Here is a 21,413-nt window from a genome sequence, read left to right as displayed (position 1 = left end):
CGATGTTTCTCTCTCATTGATGTTTCTCTTCCTTCCTCTTTGTCCCTCTTCCCTCCTCTCTGTAAAAAAAAAATCAATAAAATATATTTAAAAAACAACAACTGGGAGACGAAGTTCAGCTCATTGGAGTTGGCTCACAATTTGCCAGCTAGATTCTAAGGCTGGAGGGAGTTAATGGTGCTGAGTTCCTGCTGTGCCCTACGCACGGAGGAAGAGCAGGGAAGTTTCCAGCGCCTGTGGAGTGGACCTGCACACGCAAAGGGAACTCACTCAGGAGGGCATGTAGCAATCCTGTGGTTATCTGAGGAGACAGAGTCTCTGTTTGCAGGTCATTTAGGAAATCAGAGTCATTCGGGGGTGATCAGAAGTGGTTGGATTGAGTCTGAACTTCACCAATCACAACAATGGGCTGGGCTGCTTGACTGGTATGGATGCCAGTCCATACCAGGCAACCACCGGATGGATGGGACAGCTTTCTCCTTCTGGGGCCTGCTGGCAGGGACCTGACCTGACACCTCACAGAGGCCCCTATCATCTGGTTCTGCCTGATCTTAAATAAACACTGGCTGCCTCTCACTTTGGCTTATTTTTAGGTTAACAATGATATTTGTGACATGGGCTGGTTGGCAAGAGCCCAGCTTCTGCAAACAAATTTCATAATCTCTCAAGATTTCCAGTATGTCCTTGCTAGACAAGTATGCAAAGCAGCTGGGCCAGGGCCAGACCCCTAGACCAGAGGCTCAGAGACTGACATCAGATAAGGAAGGGGTGGATGTGAAACTTGGTTATTGCTCGGTACATTTCTGATGAACGAGACAGCCAATTAATGCATCATTATTTATCTGAGTAAATAAAGGGGTGAGTGGTCAGAGATCATGGAGGTGGGAGCAGAGGCAAGGAAGGCTTTGTAGAGATGATGCAGCTGGAGCTGGTAAGGGGCTGTGACCCTAAGCTACAGACTTTCTCCTGGTCCCACCCCTTCCTCCCTTACATGACCAGGCTCTCTAGCAAGTGCTAATTTCACTTCCACAGACTGTATCCCCAGGCTTGTTTACTGTAACTTGCAACCACAGGGCAAGGTCCAAGTGGGCAGGCCTCTCGGTCCCCAGTGGGCAGGCCTCTCCGTCCCCAGCTTGTCAACGCCTGCCAGAAGCTCTCTGGTCAGTCTGTCCAGAGTTTAACCTGGAAGAGCACAGCCATGGTGCTCTGGGGTCCGCTGCTGGGAGCCCTGCTGGTGGTCATGGTAGGGTACCTGTGCCTGCTGGGGCTGCTCCGGCAGCGCAGGCCCCAGGAGCCCCCTCTGGACAAGGGCCCTGTGCCCTGGCTGGGCCATGCCATGGCTTTCCGGAAGAATATGCCTGAGTTCCTGAAGCGCATGCGGGCCAAGCACGGGGACGTGTTCACAGTGCAGCTGGGGGGCCAGTACTTCACCTTCGTCATGGACCCCCTCTCCTTCGGCCCCATCCTCAAGGACGTGAAGAGGAAACTGGACTTTGTGGAGTATGCGGAGAAGCTGGTGCTCAAGGTATTCGGATACCAGTCCGTCCCGGGCGACCACCGGATGATACACTCCGCCAGCACGAAGCACCTCATGGGCCACGGCTTGGAGGACCTCAACAAGACCATGCGGGACTGCCTGTCCTTGGTGATCCTGGGGCCCAAGGGCCCGAGCCCGGATGCCAGCAGCTGGCGTGAGGATGGCCTCTTTCACTTCTGCTACAACGTCTTGTTCAAGGCCGGCTACCTGAGCTTGTTTGGCTACACAAAGGACTCGGAGCGGGACCTGCTCCAGGCGGAGGAGCTGTTTACAGAGTTCCGGAAGTTCGACCGCCTGTTCCCCAGGTTTGTGTACTCCTTGCTGGGGCCCCGGGAGTGGCTGGAGGTGGGCCGGCTCCAGCGGCTCTTCCACAAGACCCTCTCGGTGAAAGAAAACCTGGAGAAGGATGGCGTGAGCAACTGGATAGCCTACATGCTTCAGTTTCTGAGGGAGCAAGGGGTAGCCCCGGCCATGCAGGACAAGTTCAACTTCATGATGCTGTGGGCCTCACAGGGGAACACAGGGCCTACCTCTTTCTGGGCCCTCTTGTTCCTCCTGAAGCACCCGGAAGCCATGCAGGCTTTGAGAGAGGAGGCCACCCGGGTCCTGGGGGAGGCCCGCCAGTCTTTCAACTTGGACGTCAGCGTCCTGCAGCGCACCCCGGTGCTGGACAGCGTGATGGAGGAGACACTGCGGCTGGGGGCAGCGCCCACCCTGCTCAGAGTGGTGCACGATGACCACGTGCTGACAATGGCCAGCGGGGAGGAGTACCGGCTCCGCAACGGGGACATCGTGGCCCTCTTCCCTTACCTCTCAGTGCACATGGACCCGGACATCCACCCCGAGCCCACTGCCTTCAAGTACGACCGCTTCCTCAACCCCGATGGCAGCCGGAAGGTGGACTTCTACAAGGCGGGCAAAAAGATCCACCACTACACCATGCCCTGGGGCTCGGGCGTCTCCATGTGTCCCGGCAGGTTCCTGGCCCTCAGCGAGATGAAGCTCTTTGTTCTGCTCATGATCACACACTTTGACCTGGAGCTGGTGGACCCCGACACGCCGGTGCCGCCCGTGGACCCCCAGCGCTGGGGCTTTGGCACCATGCAGCCCAGCTATGAAGTGCGCTTCCGATACCGCCTGCGGTCCCCTGAGTGAGCTCTGCCGGGGGTAGGAGGGGTGTGCAAGCCTGACCAGAGGGGCTCCCTGGGGGTCTTCACCTCCTCTTGCTCCTGTGCAGCCAAGACCCCCACCTGACTACTGCTCCCTGGCACCCCTATCTCTGTCCTGGTGATCCTCCTTGCTCTCTTGACTCCTTCTGGTCATCTCACAGGCTTACCATTCTCTTGCTCAAGCCCCCTCACAGTGGGTTCTGCAGGCCCTCCTTTCACAGGACGGCCAGAGGAAGGGAAATGTCTGGGAGTTAACACAGGCCTCCACCAGTCCTGCAGGATAGAAGCTGGTACCCATGAGGAGCTCAGCATCTTGCCAATGTCACCTACATCTCCTCCCCTTCCACCTTAATTCCGCGCCCCCCCCCCTCCCCCCCGTACTATTCCATGTCTTCTGGAATTCACATTTTAGAACCATGTTGTCCAATAGCAATGCAAGGCAAGCCACAAGTGTAATTTTTAATATCCTAGTTGATATATTTTTTAAAAATAAAAGAAGGGGTGAAGGGGTAAAAGATCAACCAAAGGACTTGTATGCATGCATATGAGCATAACCAGTGGACACAGACATTAGGGAGGTGAGGGCATGTGCTGGGGTTTGAGAGTGGCCTGGGAGAGGTCAATGGGGGGAAAAGGAGACTCATCAAATACTTTAAACAATAAAGAATTTAAATAAAAAATAACAAATAAAAAAATAAAGGAAGCAAGTAAAATTTGTTTTTATGATATACTAGAGGCTCAGTGCACAAAATTTGTGTTCAGGAGAGGGGTGTCCCTCAGCCCAGCCTGCACCCTCTCCAATCTGGAACTCCTGAAGGGATGAACCTCAGTGGAATCTGGCCTAAATGGGTGGTCGGACATCCCTCTCACAGTTCAGGACTGCTGGATCCCAACTGCTCGCATGCCTGCCTTCCTGATGGTCCCTAACCATTTATGCCTGCCAGCCTGATCACTCCCTAACTGCTCCCCTGCCAGCCTGATTGCCCCTAACTGCCATCCCTTGCAGGCCTGGTTCCACCCCTACTGCCCTCCCCTGCTGGCCTGATCACCCACAACTGCCCTCCCCTGCCGGCCATCTTGTGGTGGCCATCTTGTGTCCACATGGGGGTGGCCATCTTGTTGTTGGAGTGATGATCAATTTGCATATTACCTCTTTATTATATAAGATTGTACTTATCCCCATACTATAATAGTATATCTAAAATATTAGCATTTCAACATGTAATTGATATAAAGAATATTTCTAGATTTATTTTTGGTATTGTCTTCCATATCTGGTATGTACTTTTTTTTTTTTTCCTGGTATATACTTTTTTAAAAATTGAACTTTAGGGGGGGACATTGGTTAATAAAATATATAGGTTTCAGGGGTACAATTCTATAAAACATCATCTGTATATTGTATGTTCAAAAACCTGGTATGCACTTTTTACCCTTCCAACACGTCTCAGGTCAAGCCAGCCCCATTCCAAGGGCTCCCACAGCCATGTGTGGGTGGTGGCCACCAGACAGGGACAGCTGGTAGAGAAATGCTGCCTTCATGTAGAAGTGATTCAAGCATTTCTCTCCACGCCCAGCCTGCCAGGCCCTCTGCTCACTCTGCTGCCAGAGACCTTTTTTCTAAAAGCATCTCTAATTGTCACTATTTTATTTTCTGGTTCCCCATTCCCTTCCCACACCTGATATTTAAGTTTTGCCTCAGTTGGTCTCCAAATTGTCCATCCCGCGCAATTCAACGTCACCAGCCTTCCCTAGTGGAACTCTCTGGGTCTAGGAAGCACAGCTGCTTGCTTATCCTGCCAACCCCAGTGCCAGCTACTCCTGGAAGCCTTCTTAGGTCCCCATCTCATCCTCTGGCCTCCAGCTACGGGGGCTCCCCAAGTACTGTTTGCATCACCACGCATCTGTTATGTGTCCTTGCTGTCTGTCCGGGATTTCTCCTCCTGTCCCCTCCCCACACTGGAGCCCATGGGGCTTGGTATCGTATTCCTCATCTCTGACCCCCCAATTCCCCAGATGTGGATTAAATTATAGAAACCTGACTTCCAGTCTTGGCTAATTTACTTCACATCCTCAAATCACTTCCTTCCCTCCATACCCTCACTTAGCTTTCTGGCATATGAACTAGAGACAGTCCCTGTTGCCGGGCATACTTACCAGGGGTGGGAGAGGGGGAGGGGAAGCTGGCTGATGGCAGGGCCTGGCTGGGGCTGTGATCATGGGAACTGTTGTAGGGTCCTGGAGGAGGGAGGCCCCAGAAGCATGGACCCCCTGCAAGGACTGCCCAGTGGGGCTTCTCTCTGCTACTCCTCCCCGACACCTCTTCCTTCCTGTTGAGGTTGCCTGTTCTGCCCTGAGTTTTGCCCAGATAATAGACTATCAGGAGTCTGTCCCCACCAGCTATGTGATTCTGGGTCAGGGCCTGCCTTTCTCTGGGTCTAGCTGCCCCTAAATGCTGAGCCTGACATCCCATATAAATGCATTAGGAGAAGATGGGACATCCCATCCTATTTCATGAGGGGCCAGCATATATAGAGTTAGTAGGGTGCACAGGAGAGGGAGAAAGGGGCTGAGAGGCTGGGGGCTGACCATGGGGAGGTCCCCAACAACCTGCCCACATAGCCAGGCCTGGTGCCAGCGCAGTTGTGGAATGAAGCAAAGTGGCAGGGCCTTCGCATACCTCCTTGACTGTGCCCAGACCTGGGTGCTGCATCCCGTCTCTTCCCCCCAGACCCCCACTCCCAAAGGACCACGGGCCAGGAGCCTGGCCTATGGACAAGCTGGGGAAGAGCTGAGGGCTCCGGTCCACTAAGTCAGGGCCCAGAGTCCCAACTGAGATTGAACCTCATGGATCCTGTGACCTGTCTGAGGGTCTGAGACCGAGGGAAGCCTCGTGGTTGGGTATGAAGTAAGTACAAGTGTCCTACCCCACAGCCAAGGACGTCCATGTAACAACAGGCCTCCCAGGAAGCCGTGAGTTCCCAGAGTTAGAGAATGCACTTACAGGCCAATGCCCACCGCTGACCCCCAAGGGGGCTGCTGGAGACACCCTCTCCAAGGGCCCCCCTTCCTTCTCCGCAGAGGCTTGAGGCGGTAGGAAGACTGAGGCCTGTCCTGACCCAGCAGTTCTCATCCCTGCACCAGTTTTTCTCTCCCTCAGAGAAAAGCCCACTCTGTGTCTTCTCTGGGGAAAGCTTATAACAAAGCCAGTGAGGAATGACGTGCCAATGGTGCAATTCCAGGCACCCCAGGAAGGAAAGAGATGTTTTCCTAGGTAGTAACTGCTGCGAATGCCCTTGCCACACTTCCCAGGCTGGAGGGTGGGCAGCCTGCTCCTGGACTGAGCCACGCCTGCCTTTCCCCCTTAGCAGGTCCCCAGGTGCTACATCCCCAGAGCCTCTGGACTGCCAGGCTCCAGAGCCACCACCAAGGTTGCAACATTAAACAAAACAACACCAGAATTTCCCCAGCTGAACTAGAGGGCCAGGAGCAGCTTGGTGTGGGTGGCCTCAGGCTTCTGGGAGGGAGATGGCAGTGAAGGCTGAAGATGTTGCAATCACTCTGGCTGCTGGGTGCAGAGTAGATGACCGGGGAAGGTGACAATAGGACACAGAGGTCAGTTGGGCAACCGCTGAAGCAGATCAGGGAGTATGATGTCCTGGAAGGAGTGAGCGGGTGCTGCTGAGGGCTGAGGGCTGAGGACTGAGCTCTGGGCTGAGCAACGTGGTCACTGGGGCCCTTGGAGAGAAGACGCTGGGTGGATGCCCAGCTGAGTCGGGTCCCCTCCGCTCTCACCTGACTGTGGCATGGCCACTGAGGCTTTATATTCCCTGAGAGCCCCCTTGTTGGGGGAGTCCTCAGACTGCCCCTCCTCAAGGTCTTTCATGCTGGTCATTTCTTGGACAGTGAGGCTGCTACTCTCACAACAGCTGGATAGCGGGGCCTGGACAGGGCACGGTCCCTGGTGCCGTCCAAACAACTCGGCCAAGAAAGTTTTTAGGTACTGGCAGAAGCAGCGGATGGAGAAGGCATAGAGGACGGGGGTGACGCAGCAGTGAAGGAAGGCGATGCTCTCTGTGACCTGCAGCGCATAATCCAGGTAATTGCTGGTCTTGCAGTCCCCGAAGACTTTCAGGTCCATGAGCGAGTGCAGAAACAAGATGAAGTTGTACGGGAACCAGAGCACGAAGAAGGCCACCACGAGGGCAACGGCTACCTTCAGAGCCCGGCCCTGGCCTGGGGGCCTCAGCCTGACCAGGGCAGAGCCAATGCGGGAGTAGAAGAAGATCATGGCGAAGAGTGGAAGGATAAACCCCAGGATGTTCTGCTGGAAGCGGAGTATGAGCTTCCAGATGGTCGCATGCCCTCCGAAATCCGCATAGCAGTTCCACACCCCTTCATGGTTTTGGTGGGTCCGCACAAAGACCATGTCAGGGATGGAGACAGCCAAGGCCACAGCCCACACTATGACAGCGAGGAGCCAGCGCTTGGCCCGGGTCCTCAACTTGTGGTGGGGCTGAGCGTGGACGATCTGCAGGTACTTGTCCAGGCTCATGCAGCTAATGAAGAAGATGCCACTGTAGAGGTTGATGGTATAGAGAGTGCTCACCATCTTGCACAGGAAATTGCCGAAGACCCAATGCCAGGCCACAGTGATGATCCAGAAGGGCAGGGTCACCACAAACAGGAGGTTGGAGATGGCCAGATTCAGCAGGTAGACTTCCGTCATCCTCCTGCGAGGCACGTACCGGAGCAAGACCACTAGAAGGAGGAGGTTCCCGCTCAGGCCCAGCACAAAGACCAGGCTGTAGAAGACCGGCAGGAAGACTTTGCCAAAGGCCAGCACCTCGTGCTTCATGCAGGGCGCGAAGACCACGTTGTCCAAGTAGTACTCATAGTCATAGAAGTCGCTGCTGTTCTCAGAACTGGCGACCTTAGTGGTGAGTGGCTGAGGGGAAGTGGCCATGTCGGGAGGATACATCCTGTCCTGGAGCGCTGCAGACCAGAGAGTAGTATGCGAGAAATAAGATGAAGGCAGGCAATCCCTCCCTCTCTTCAAACCCAGTTTCTACTGTCCAATGGACCCTTCACGTCTACATCAGTGTCTGGAGCCGAGCAAGCATGAGCATAGGTGTGGGAGCCCGAGTCTACAATGAATAGTGATGTCACCTTGGGTAGGTATTCACTTCTTTCCTTACGGTTCTCTTCTTTATTTTCTCCCTCGTCATTTAAAAAGACTGGTACTGTCTTTCTGACTTTTCTTCCTTATTTAGGGCTACCAGTTCATCTATTGATTCTGTCTCCATACTCTTCCTCGTGTGTGGCTTATCATTATTCTTCTTCGAGGGGCTTATATTTATATTTTTTTTTGAATGAGAGCTTCTTTTCAGTGGGCTTGTTTTATCTATAAAAGTCTAGTGTGCCCACTCTGACTTGAACCTTTTTTATCTCCATCACCTGAGGGTGCCCCTTGTTTTTGTTTACAGTATTTTATTTATAAGTATGGCTTTATATCAGTATTTTCTTTTATATTTAATATTTTAATATATTTTATCCAGTATTTTCAGATTTGTAGTAGAAAGGAGTGATCCACCATGTTGATAGAAACTACTAAACTTTTCCATCCCTCAGTCTCATCTTTAAAGCGATCGTGATAATTAATAGGGCCTACTCATGGGGTTCTTTTGAGGTTTAAATGTGATAATTCATGTGAAGCATTTCAAGCCCTATAAAGAGTGCCCAGAACATAGTAGGCACTCGATAAATATTAGTTTAAATTATTGCCTCACCCAGAACTGAGTCAATCACCTTCCCACCAGCTACTTCTCCTCTCCTTTGTCTACCTAACTGAATGGCACCTAAAACTCAGTCACCTAAAACTGAAACATTAGAGATATCCCAGATTCCTTCCTCACCCCCTCACCACCATTCTACTACCTTTGGAATATGTCCACTACTTCCAAGTCCCATACAAATATATGTATGATATTATTTTAATAAAATATAAATGCACTACACACACACACACACACACACACACACACACATATGAGTTCAAAGAGATGAAAGGAAAAGTCAGAGAATGATTGGCAGCTGCCTAGGCAGAAGAAGCCAGATACATGGTCAAGTTCTCTCTGGGATGGTGGTTCCCCAAGTTTAATGGTGTTATTAAAAGAGAGTCTCACACGAAGCAGTGATGAGAGACTGTCATGAAGCAAGATTAGGTTCCATCTTGTTCTGTGTTCCAGAACAGAAACATCATGTCCAATGTGCTAGATTGTTCACCACAGGGAGAGGGTTTGGGAGGGAGAGGGGAAGGAGATGAGGAGGGAGGTGTGGCCCAAACAGACAACCCTGCACAGCCACCAGCGTGGAGCCTGGAGGCTGCCCATGATCACGGGCCACAAAGAGGAACACAAGCCACCCCTACATGTTCCTCTGCATATTAGTGTTTCTTCTTTGATTCAAAGGAGATTGAACTTTTAAAATATATATATATATATATATTATTGATTTTTTTTACAGAGAGGAAGGGAGATGGAGAGTTAGAAACATCAATGAGAGAGAAACGTCAATCAGCTGCCTCCTGCACACCCCCTACTGGGATGTGCCTGCAACCAAGGTACATGTCCTTGACTGGAATAGAACCTGAGACCCTTCAGTCTGCAAGCTGATCCTCTATCCACTGGGCCAAACTTTTTAATATGTTCAATGACAGCTTTATTTCTTGTGTGAATGAATTATTGTTTTAATGAGTGGGATTCTCATTTTGTAGAAGGTTTTATATTTATAAGAATTTTAGCTTTTTATATATATACTAGAGGCCTGGGGCAGGAAATTCGTGCACTCTGGGAAAGGGGTGTCCCTCAGCCTGGCCTGCGCCTTCTCACAGTCTGGGAACCCTGACCTCAATCGCCCCAAAGAGTTAGGCCCTGCCCACCTGGTGGGGCTCTGTGATTAATCTGCTGGTCAGTTGTCTGGGCCTCCCTCTTTGGGGCAATTATGGAGCCCCCTGATTATTTGCTCTGCTGGCCAGTGGCCTGGACCTCCCTCTGCATGGCTACCATGAAGCGATGGCCAGGCCCCTGACCAATCACATCACACCCACCTTGGCTGGTCTGGTGCCAGTGGGTGTCATAGTGTGGTCCTGATGATCGTTTTGCTGTTCTGCCGTTTGGTCAATTTGCATATTACGCTTTTATTACTAAAGATTGTAAACATTTCCCCCAGTTCTTTCTAATATAAGTTTTGTCTATTTTACTTTTCCAGGTAGAATCTTGAAACAGATATTGACTCACATCCTCAGCAGACCCTTCTAGTTTCTTTGGAGCTGTGATTTCATAGCTGAAGGAAATATCCAATGCTGCTGAGGCAGAACCTCTCCCAGGGCAGGTCTGGTGTCCTCCTACTCCTTGTCCCACCCTTGGGATTCTATTTACATGGCATCTGGGCCAGATGCTGAGAAAATCACATACACACCCTATTGCCACGCCAGGAGCTCAAGAATGGCAACAGGGTGTGTATCCAGGGCTCTGCTCCTGACTGGCCTCAGGAACATGGCCCTATGCCTTCCTTTCCTGGTCCTCCATTCAGCTCCTGTGCCTCTGGGGTCTCCTGTCCCCCGAGCCCCTCCCTTTCCTGGGCAGCAGCAAGCACACCCCCAGCACTTGGCTGGCGCTGGGAGTCGTGAGCTGTGGGGCTGGGAGGGGGAGGTGCTCTCCTGCACTGGGGCCTGATTGGAATTCATTAGTCAGGAGTTGCCACTAACTAAACACCAGCAGCTTTGCTCTATCATCACTGAACTTGGTCCTGACATGATTTCTCAGAGTCCTTGGCTTTTGCTTTGACAAACAACAAAGTCTGACGATTGCTTTGATGAAAGCCAGATGTCAGGATGAGCAGGCCCTAGGCTGGCCCACACCACCTGGAACACTCTGTTCCCTTTCCTCTCGGCCTCCTTATCGTTCACTCTGGGAGTCTTTCCAGGTCCCCTGGCTCTCTGAGGCCACCAGCCAGCCCCTCCCACCACTTTCATCAACAGCAGCAACCACCCACCCCAGGTACACATGGGAAATAGCCAGGCACCTCCATATCCACTGTGGCAGTCCTGTAAGGCACTCACTCCAGGAAGGAACTGCCAGCACCATTTAACCCACAAGCAAAACAACCTTTTCACCACCTCGGAGGAAGGCACTGGCTGAGCTGCATCTGAATCCTGGAGACAGTGCCTTGTCCCTCGTCCCATCGTTCTGGTCCCAACCACTTGACCTGTCCAGCTTACTGAAAGGAGCCACCTGAGAGGTGGGATATGGGCTCAGGAGGGCTTGGTTGCCCAGAACATTGCCCTTACTGGCTGGTCTGGCTTCTGTAGATTCCACCACTGATGTCCCCAAGGCTTCATTGAGCCTCCTTGCAAAACACAGCCTCCCTAAGGTCCGCCTCCCAAAGATATCCACCTCCTGACCCCTGCAACCTGTGACTATGTTACTTTCTATATCAAAAGGATTTCTCAGAGGTGATTAAGTTTAGGATCTTGAGATGCGGAGAGGATCCTAAGTTATCCAAGGTAATCACAGGGTCCTCAGCAGGAGGCAGGAGCTCTGAGTCGGAGAAGAGGTGACAAGGGAAACAGCAGCGAGAGGGAAGTGGTTGGAATGAGGACAGGTGTTCTCTGGAAGCTGGAAGAGGCAGCGCACAGATTGTCCCCGGAGCCTCTGAGGAATGCAGCCCTGTTGACCCGTTTTCTTTTTTCTTTCTCTTTGTTGATTCATTTTAGACTTCCGACCTCCAGAACATGAAAATGATAATTTTGTGTTGTTTCAAGCCACTGGTTTTGTGGGTTTTGATGCGGTGGCAGTAGGTGCTATACTTCCTGTGACCTTTTGTGCCCTCAGAATCTCAGACTGAGGGAGGAAGAGTGAACCCTGTCCACCTCCTTCAAATAGGTGGGGAAACTGAGGCCCAAAAGAGGGGAGAGACTTGTGCAAAGCATACAATGAGCAGTCAGTGGCTGGACTGAGCCATGAACCCCACGCTCCTGGCTGCCCTTCGGGTCCCTGTTACCTCACCCCTAACTGTCCATCCAGCCCCGTTCTGGTTCTTCCCTTTTGGCTTTCATGTTTCCTTATTGCCTGAGTTCATTCAGTTTATCCAGCGACACCTTAAGAGGAATGAATGGGGGGGGGGGGGGGAATCAGTTATTCACATCCTCGTATGAATCAGCGGGTAGGAAGGCAATCCCGGATAAAGATCTGTAGTGGAACTTTAGGGGAATCCAGGGAACTCTATACAGGCTAGAGAGGGGGGCTTTTAAAAAGAGGGTAGCAAGGACAAGGTCAGCCGAGCTCCCCCGGCAGAGTGAAACCTAGGGCACAGAGGCAAACCATAGCTTATCTCTAGCTATAGCGACTTCCTGAGGCTGCTGCCTGGGCTGGCTCCAGCTTTGACGTAGCAAGAATGTCTGGCTGGAGAGCAGGCCTCCTCCTGAGGACCTCAAGGCCTCTCAGAGGAGTCTCGTGTGAAGCGATGAGGGAGAGGATGGTCTCCACCCATCTGGACAGGAAGGCAGCCATGCTAGCTGAGCTCCTTCTGTGAGCTGCACCCTCCCGCGCAGTTCCTCAGATAATCCTCGCCATAGTTCCAGGAAACAGTACTGTTATGACCCCCATTTTCCAGAGGAAGAAACTTGAGGCTTGGAGAGGTGAAGCCCAGGTGTCCACGGCTTTGCCTCTGTCGATGATGGAACCAAGATCGGATGACCCGAAGGACACAGGTAGATTGGTTGACTTTCTCCCCAGCTCCCCTTTCCACATGGACCAAACTTGGATTTGAAGCATGAGCCTCTGGCCGTGGGACTTCTCGCCTTAGCAATGAGTGGCAGAGAAGATTCAAAGTCAGTCGTGACCCGGAGCCAGCTCTGAGGCGTCCGGGGGAGGCATTCCACCCACAGTAACGGAGTTAACCGATCTGCACTCAGTGAAGCTGGTAGCTGGAAATTGGTCCTGGTGGGGATGTCTACACCATGGCAAGTGCTACAAATAGGAGCCCCCCCCTCCTGTGTGTGCCCCCTACTCACTCCCCATAAGAGAGCTGATCATTAAACCTTTACTGGCACAACCCTTCTCAGGACCCCGTGGAGCTTGAGCAAACCCTGACTGTCTCTCTGTCTGTCTCCCACCCCCTTTCCTCTTCCCCCTTCCACATCTGTGCCACAGCTGCCCACCGCCTGAGTCAAGAGCTCTTGAGGACAGTCTCACGTGTAGGTCCCCTCTCAGTCACAGACACCCATGCTGAGCGTGCTGGCCACAGTGCTTGAGACCAGTGAACAAATAAACAGCATCAAACATGACCCCAAGAGGCCATGCCAGCTTTCAAAATAAAAACCAAGAAAAACACTGGAGATCAATTCTAGTTGGTCAGGCATTTTTGCTGGCTTCCTTACAATTTAAAACTCTTACCCTTTCAAATGTAACCTAAACCCTCCCTTCCCAGAAGCCTGTGGGGTCCACTGACCTGATGCAACCCCTGCCCCAGCCTCCTCCCCTCCCCATTCCCTCTCCCCGCCCAGCACTCACAGGTCACCTGTCAGCCTCAGAACCCACCTCCCGGAGGCAGGATCCCCTCACCTCCTGTGACAGACTGGCATTTGCCCAGGGGGCTGGCATTAATCAGCACCATCACCTGTCTCCCACCCTTCTCTTGCCTCCTTTTCCCTTACCTGGCTCTCTGCCTCCCCCACTGATGCCCTGGACACAGCTGAGCCAAAAGCCTTCTGAAAGCTGTTTTCTTGGCCTGAGCCAACTCTGCCCCCGCAGCCTGGACTCTGCGGAGCCAGTGACCATGTAGCATGACCCGCCTAGAGACCCACTATTTCCACTTGAGTCATGTCCAGTGTCACGGAATGTGCCCTGTAGCCACCCCAACACCCCTGAGGCTCCCCTCGCTGCTTCAGAAGGACTGGGCTAGAATGGAGTTCCAACTAGACACCGCCTGGCTAAGCTTGGAATGGGCACCCCCTGCCTTTAACCCTGGCATTGCCACCCTGCATGCCCAGCCCAGCTGCGGCTAACCAAGTTGAATAAGGAGTTGAGAAGTAACTCACACCCTGACCACAGGTTCTGGCTGCGGAAGGCGCCCTGGTGTTGGGTCACGTGGCAGAAAACCTGCCTCTGGGGGAACTGGGATCTCCTTCTGGGACTGGGAAAACAGCTGCTGTGGCCACAGCAACAACGACAACACAAACAGCAGGAACACCCACCACATTCGCGGCCCTTCCTAGGGGCCAGGCTGTGTTCTCAGAACTTGACCACACGCACCCATTCATTCCATCCTTGCAAAAACACTTTGAGGCAGGTACTTACAACCACTTCTACTTCACATGGGAGGAAACTGAGTTACAGAGAGGCTAAGGCACTTCCCCAAGGCCACACAGCTAGTAAGCAGCAGAGCTGGGATTTGAAACCAGGCCCGCAGTCCGGGATGCTAACTCAAATAAAAGGGTGAAGGATGGGGACTAGAGATGGAGAAGTGACCGGAGACCCGGGTGCTATCGCTCAGGCTGACGGTGTGGGAATAGAAAAACAGGAAAAGGACATGGCAGCCGCAGGAGGAGGATATGAGGAAAGAAGTCAGAGCCTGGGAATGACCCTCAGGGAGAGAGCTCATGAATGGCCCGCCTCGGGGCAGAGCTGGGTCTCCCACCCTTCTCTTCCCTCCACTCCCCCCTGCTTCCCACTACCACACTCTGTTAGCCCTGCTGGCCCTGAGACAAAGCCAGGCTTCCACCCTGGAGCCCATTTTTTCCTCACCTATAAAATAAACACAGTCGGGGGTTCGTGAGGATTAAGTCTGATACAATTATTATTACAGCTAACAAACATCATGGAACCCTGTGTGGGATGCTGGACATTAACTCACCTAGCCTCTCATTAACTTTCTGGGAGTTAAGTACTATTATTAGCTCTGTGTTACAGCTGAGGACACAGGCACAGAGAGGGTAGGGAACTGGCCCCATGACACAGAGCAAGTGAGTAGTAGAGCCAGGAACCGAAAGCCAGAGTCCATGCTCTTAAACACTAACATTACATTGCCTCGCAGAGAAGATAGCAGGCCAGCTGTGGTCCCCTCAGCCATGCTCTCTCTGTATGGATGCACTCACTGCTCCCAACAACCTTATGGGACAAGCATTGTTATTATTATTCCTATTTTGCAAATGAAGAAATGAGGCTCAGAGAGGGGGAGTCATTTGCCCAAGACACACAGCAAGTGGACGTCAAGACTAGCTATCAAGTCCCTGCCATTGGCTCCAGAGTTGGAGTCCTGACCGCACCCTAGGAGCTGAGCTCTCTGGTCAGACCCACAGGAGGCTGGCTGCCCTGAGCATGGTCCACCGCGGGAACTGCTGCATTGGATTCAATACGATGTAAAAAACACAATGAAGACTGCAGGACCCAGTCCTGGCATTTACCTGGCGCTCAGCACTTCCTGAGGCTCTTATATTCCAATCCTCGAAAGTCTTCCTGGCTCCTTTGTGAAGAGGCTGTGCCTGTCACCTCGCTGGTTTCACAAGAAGCGAAGTGGGGGGGGGGGGGGGTGGTGGTGATAGATCCTCCCTTCCTCCAACTGATGGACAGACATAAACTCCAGCCAGACATTCCTGAGCACTGAACCACCAATCAGCACCTGCCAAATACCCTAAGCCCCCCCCCCCCCATTCCCAAGTCCCTAGGTCCCTAATCATAGGCCTTACATGTGCTGAGTGCCCTAAGCCCCGTCCCCTCTCTTTCCTCCCCTTATAAAGTGTATGAACCCCGGCCCTTGCTCTCTTTCTCCAGAAGGCAGCCGGCAGTGGTGCTCTTCTCTTCAATAAAGCCTGTGTCCTGGCATCTCGGTGTCCGGCCCCCCACTCTATTTCATCTTTCAGGGGGTACACCGCAAGCTAGCAGAGCTGACTCTAACCCTGAGACCTGGACCACTGACCCCACACTCTCTCTCTTTCCTTTTTACCGTGTATCTTTCCTGCTTACAATAGTAATATAGGCTCAATATAAAACATGAAAATACAAGAAAAAAATATGCCCCATAATCTTACATTCCCCCACCCCCACCCCCACCTCCCCCCCCCACCTCATTCTGAAATAACCTTGGGAACGTTTGGGTATATCTCATCAGTTTTCTGCTGCACCAAACCTCCCCAGCTGTGTAGAATCACAGAGTCTAGCTGGAAGTGGGTGGATTGTCCCCTTTCCAGCAGAGGGGCCCCCTGCTCCCTGGAAGATGAGCCCCGCCTGTTCCCCATGCTCCCTGGGACCCCACATGACGCCCTGTTTTCCTGGTTCCTATCAGGAAATGGTTGTGACACTGAAAAATCACAGACAAGTCCTCCTTCCCAAAGCTTACTTCAGATAATGAAACCAGTTTTAGAGCCCGACTGTTCAGGGAGCTGCTGCAGTAGAAGAAATATTTTGTTATCTTTCCTCAACCAACTGTTCTTGCTTTTCTTTTTCTTTTTTTTCTTTTCTTTCTTTTTCTTTCTTTTTTTTTTTTTTTTTTTGCCATCACTATTGCCTGAAATTCTACCCCTAGAGCTCCTTGGATGCTTAGTTCAGCATTGTGCTGGTTCAAAATGAAACATAACCAACACCCCCAGGGAGGTGGGACACTCAGCCTGGGACAGCATGGAAGGACAGGTTGGTCCACTTCTTAATGGCTGAGTAACCCTGGGAAAATGACTGAGCCTCTCTGAGCCTTAGTTTTCTCGCCTACAAAATGCCTCCTTTGGTGGAATTTTTATAATAATGAAATGAGTGTATGGCCCATAACTATGGTTCCCTCCCAGGCCCTCAAATGACACTTGGCTCTGTATGAGATGGACCAGGGGGAGTCCTGGGACTGTTTGGGGCAGAAGGAGGGGCTGAGAACTTGGAGGAGATTGTCATGAGAGGATGGGGAGCACAAGGAGAGAGCGTGGACGTGTGTAAAAGAACACAGAGCTGGAGAACCCTCTACCCTGGGAGGGAGGGACCCTTCAAGACCAGCTCATCTGCCCCCATCGAATACGCTGGGAAAGCCGAGGCCCAGAGAGGAAGGGGAGTGCCTGAAGTCCCCTAGCCAACTATCAGGGATTTTCAGAATCCACAAAGCAGATTCTCAGAGCCGGAGTCAACCAAGGAAGGGGCCAGCAGACTACACTCCCCAGCTGCTGAGGCAATTGCCCCAAAAGTTGCCCTAAAGAGAAAGCTCCACAGTGACCTCCCTCTCCCCACACATTCCCCTCCCCGAGCTCCAGGCCACTGGATCCAGACTCTCTCTGTAATCCCTGGGCAGGGCCCACCCCACGCTGGAAGCAGCCATAGCGTACCGGAGCCAGACCCACCTGCCTGGGAGGTGCACCCAGTGCACAGGAGGAGAGCAGCAGCGCCGGGTCCTTCCTCAGGGAAGTGCAGAGGGCGTGTTCCTCTTCCCAAGCTCTTCCCCTCTCTGGGCAACATCCTTTATACATCCTCCTTCACTCACCCTGAGCCCCACCTCCCCGCACAGCCACAAACTGTTCTCATCGAAAACAAGTCAAGCTCAGATGACCGGCCCCCACCCTCCCCCAGGAAGGAGTATCCACCCCTGCCACCACCCGCCCTCCCCCCACCCCCACCCCCGCCGGCAAAAACAGTCTAATTATTTTTGGGGAAAATGTGACTCCAACCACAGCTCTTTGGAAGATCCCCAGCAGCTTCCAAACTGGGGACAAGGGATGGAGGAACCATGGCCTGTGAAAGAGGGATCTCTGGGTTATACAGACCCCAAGTGATCTACCTGCTCAACTCAAGGCTCATCCCAGTGCCTACTTAGCAGTGGGTTTGGGGGATAAAGAGGCTGTATTTTCAGAAGGGCTTTGGTCTCAGCAGCTGGCCACTAGATGGTGACAGAACAGGATGTCTGATCCCAGAGGCCCTGATGCTGTGAGGAGCATGACCAGTGTGACCGCATGTGTTTGTCCTTACCTTCCTCCTGGGTGTGTGTACACAACACACACACACACACACACACACACACACAGTCTGTATTCCTGGGAGTGCCTCCTGCCACTGGACGGGGCTGTCTGTGGTGCACTGTCACAAAAGAAAAGAACGGATGCAGAGGGTCCGGTCAGGCCTTCCTCCAGGTGCCCTACAAGATGGAGCTCTCCCCTCAGCCACGTAACAAGCATCACTGTGCTTGAGAAACCATGGACACCGACTGGATATGGTGTAGAATCGTCATGGCTGGCATCCTTTCCCCTCTGGGATTGCTGTTTTATCCACTGGGCTCGTCCTTTTTTGCAGAGTCACTTCCTGCCCAGATCCTATCTGCCCTTCAAAGTCCTGGATAGAACTAGCAGCTCGATAAGTGGTTCCTGAATAAAAACCATGGCTTGATGTCCTGTATCCCATGGGAAAAAGATTCAAATATGACGGCACCTTCCCCTGTCTCTCCCTTGCTGGCATCTCTGTCCTTAGGGAAGATGACACTCTGGCCCATCTTGCTCATGAGACTCCACACCAGTGTTTGAGTTTGAGTGGCAGGTTCCAGTCAGGGGAAGTCAATCAAGGCTCCAGAGTTAGGATTAGGGTTAGGGTCAGGTTAGGGTTAGGATTAGGGCGTTCCAAGAGCAGGGAACTCTAGGAAGGGATGAGCCTGGCCAGGGAGACCCAGGGCACCCCACTGATGTCCAGTCAGTCATCCTGCCCTTCACAGATCCACCCCAATCCTGACCGGCCCCGCTGCACACCAGCCAACCTCACACCCTGAGCTTTCCCTTCTTGACTCCCTTTCTGTGCATGAGGAAAGTTCCTGTTCCTAGAGAGGTGCACAAGGACCTAGACATTTGCTTTTCTCTGGAACCCACAGGCCACATAGAGTGGAGGGCAAGCCTGAGATGGCGAGGAGGGACCTTCCAAGTGGGTGGGCTTCTAAGTCTCTAATCCAAATGCCAGATATCAATAGGGAGAATAAGGTCCAGGGAGCTGCCCAACAAAAGCCACAGAGTCCTGGTTCCATCCTGGGAAATGGCCAAGTTCTAGAACCTGGGCTCTTTTCCTCATATCCTTACTCCCTTTTATAACTTTTTTATTTCAAAACTTGTGGCCCAGTGCATGAATTCATGCACATGGAAAGGAAACTAATTAGGAGAAATGTTTTAATATTGCTTTTTGCCCTTTCTTTATAATAGAAGCGTCAACCAAATTCATGATGGACAATATCAGATTGAAACACAAGCCTGCGATTGGGGCTTTTTAATATCTGCTTTCTGATTTAGCTAAGCCTTTTCCAGCCCAGTGAAGCACCCCAACTTCTCTTTCAGGTGATTGTTAGCAACACAGCAGTAAATATCAACATGAAGCAGATTATTATTGTAGATCACACAAGGAGAACAAAGGATAAAATATTTAACTGAAGCTTAAAATATTTAACTGTCCCACTTATGTCCTTTCTCTGGTCTAGGATCTAAAGGAGAATCTCATATTGCATTTGGTGGCTGCATCTACTTAATCTTTCCATTCCACGGCAGTTCCTCGGTCTTGCTTCGTCTTTTTCATAACCTGGACAGTTTTGAAGAGAGCTGCAGAGTGACCCTGAGTTTTTGGTCTGATGCCTTTTCATAATTAGACTGAGGACATGCACTCAGGCAGGCCCACCACAGAAGTGATGTTTTGTCCTTCTCAGTGGGTCATATGGAGGTACACGATATCAGTGTCTCAGGAGTGACGATGCTAACTTTGATCACTTGGTAACATGGTGCCTACCAGGATTTTCTTTTCTTAAAATATATTTTATTGATTTTTTTACAGAGAGGAAGGGAGAGGGATAGAGAGTTAGAAACATCGATAAGAGAGAAACATTGATCAGCTGCTTCCTGCACAACCCTTACTGGGGATGTGCCCACAACCAAGGTACATGCCCTTGACTGGAATCCAACCCCAGACCCTTTAGTCCGCAGGCTGACGCTCTATCCACTGAGCCAAACTGGTCTGGGCAGGCTGCCAGGATTTTCCCCAGTGAAATTACTATTTATTCATTTGTAATTACTAGGCATCTTGTGGGGAGATAATTGGAAACTACACAAATATCCCACTTCTTAAACATACTATTGCCCACTAACTTTAACATCTGTCATGACGCTTTCTGACAATTAGTAATGCAGTATTTGCCAAATGGTGATTCTCTCTTTCCTTCATTCTTTCTACATTTATTAATTGTAATTTTTCTCTAAGAAAGGGTTGACCTTTCTCCTTATTTATTTATTCATTCATTTCTCTCAGTATGGACTCATGGGTATCCATTTTATTCCATGAACATCATTATTTATTTTTCTGTTCAACTTGTCTCATCTTCTTTTGAAATTTCCACCCATCTGTTTCCTGTTGAGCTCAGTGTACTCCTCGGTATACAGGTGGGAGCTCAAAGCCTTTGCAACCTCGTTTCCCTGGAACTCAGTGGGGCATCTTCCCAGGAAAGGCTGGGCCTGTTTCCTATAACTGGGCAGATTCCAGTCAGGGGAAGTCAGTCAAGGTTACAGGGTTAGTATGAGGGAGTTCCAGGAAGGGCTGAGCCTGGCCAGATAGGCCCAGGTTACCCCCCTGCTCTCCAGTCAATCATCCTGCCCTCCACAGATCCACCCCAATCCTGACCGGCCCAGTAGCAGCACCAGCCAATCTCGCCCCCTGAGATTTTCCTTCACGACTCCCCTTCTCTGCCCTGCTGCCGAGATAATTGCCTAGGAGCCCAAGTGGCAGGCAGCTGGGCAGTACTTGTCCAATTTCTTTCATGAGGAGGAAGGGCTCTCCACCCAGGGGCAGTGCCAGCTGCTGTCTGCCAGCTCCAAGGGCAGCAACTGTCAATGACACTTTCTGACAGTTAGCACTGTGGTGTTTGCCAAATGGTGATTATCCACTTCCATAATTCTTTCTGTATTTGTTAGTTGGAATTTTACTGTAAGATAGCAGAACCCTGGCCAGATAGCTTGGTTGGTTGGAGCATTGTTTTGTACATCAAAAGGTTGCAGATTCCTTGTCAGGCCAGGGCACATACCCAGGCTGAGGTTTCGATCCCTGGTTGGGACGTGTATGGGAGGCAACCCGTCGATCTCTCTTTCTCACATCAATGTTTCTTTCTCCCCTTACCCCTCTCTCCCCCGCTCAAGCTGAATTTGCAGCTAGGGCTCATTGAACACCTCTGTCTCTAAAATTGATAAACATGCCCCGCCAATGTGGCTCAGTGATTGAACGTCAACCTATGAACCAGGAGGTCATGGTTCAATTCCCAGTCAGATCATATGCCAGGTTTTGGGCTCGATCCCTAGTGTGCACCATGGGGGAGGCAGTCAATCAATGATTCTCATCACTGATGTTTCTACCTCTTTCTCTCTCTCTGAAATCAATAAAAAAATATTTTTTTTTAAATACAGGTAATTTCTTTTAAAAATTAAGTTAACAAACATATGCTTGGCGACAAGTTTTTAAAAAGCAGAGATAGCCCAGTGCACAGCAGCAAGAGAAACTAGTCACGAAGGAGGGGGGCTTGTCGTCTTTTCTGTCTGTAAGATGTGCAAGGAAGATGGAGGAATACGTATGCTGTGCTCACCAACTCCCATGATGACATCAAAATTACAACTAAATTATAGAATAACCACCATTGAGAACCACCTGAAGACAAGCTGAACAGAAAACTCATAA

At 51.3% G+C, this 21,413-nt stretch overlaps 2 protein-coding genes across 8 annotated transcripts in view; one reads left to right on the top strand and one right to left on the bottom strand.

The window, feature by feature from the left end:
- Window positions 1-830: 830 nt before the first annotated feature.
- On the top strand, window positions 831-4,748 carry CYP8B1 (cytochrome P450 family 8 subfamily B member 1). The gene has a single exon (XM_084903230.1). The coding sequence runs from the start codon at window positions 1,199-1,201 to the stop codon at window positions 2,690-2,692; it is 1,494 nt and encodes a 497-aa protein (XP_084759356.1). The 5' UTR covers window positions 831-1,198; the 3' UTR covers window positions 2,693-4,748.
- ACKR2 (atypical chemokine receptor 2) overlaps window positions 3,410-21,413 on the bottom strand; it is a 29,691-nt gene continuing 11,687 nt past the window's right edge. For 4 of the 7 annotated variants that reach the window (XM_084903233.1, XM_084903234.1, XM_084903235.1 and 1 more), the window contains one exon: window positions 6,382-7,701. In XM_084903233.1, coding sequence (XP_084759359.1) covers window positions 6,434-7,687 — 1,254 coding nt within the window. In that variant the 5' untranslated portion in view covers window positions 7,688-7,701 and the 3' untranslated portion in view covers window positions 6,382-6,433. Of the gene's footprint in view, window positions 7,702-11,774; window positions 11,867-15,172; window positions 15,381-17,080; window positions 17,227-21,413 lie in introns of those variants that run through there. The other 3 variants (XM_084903237.1, XM_084903232.1, XM_084903238.1) reach the window with 3 other exon arrangements.

The sequence above is a fragment of the Pipistrellus hanaki genome (genome assembly GCF_964339955.1).
Source record: "Pipistrellus hanaki genome assembly, chromosome: 13".
Taxonomy (NCBI): domain Eukaryota; kingdom Metazoa; phylum Chordata; class Mammalia; order Chiroptera; family Vespertilionidae; genus Pipistrellus; species Pipistrellus hanaki.
This window is presented reverse-complemented; position numbering and strand designations above follow the sequence as displayed.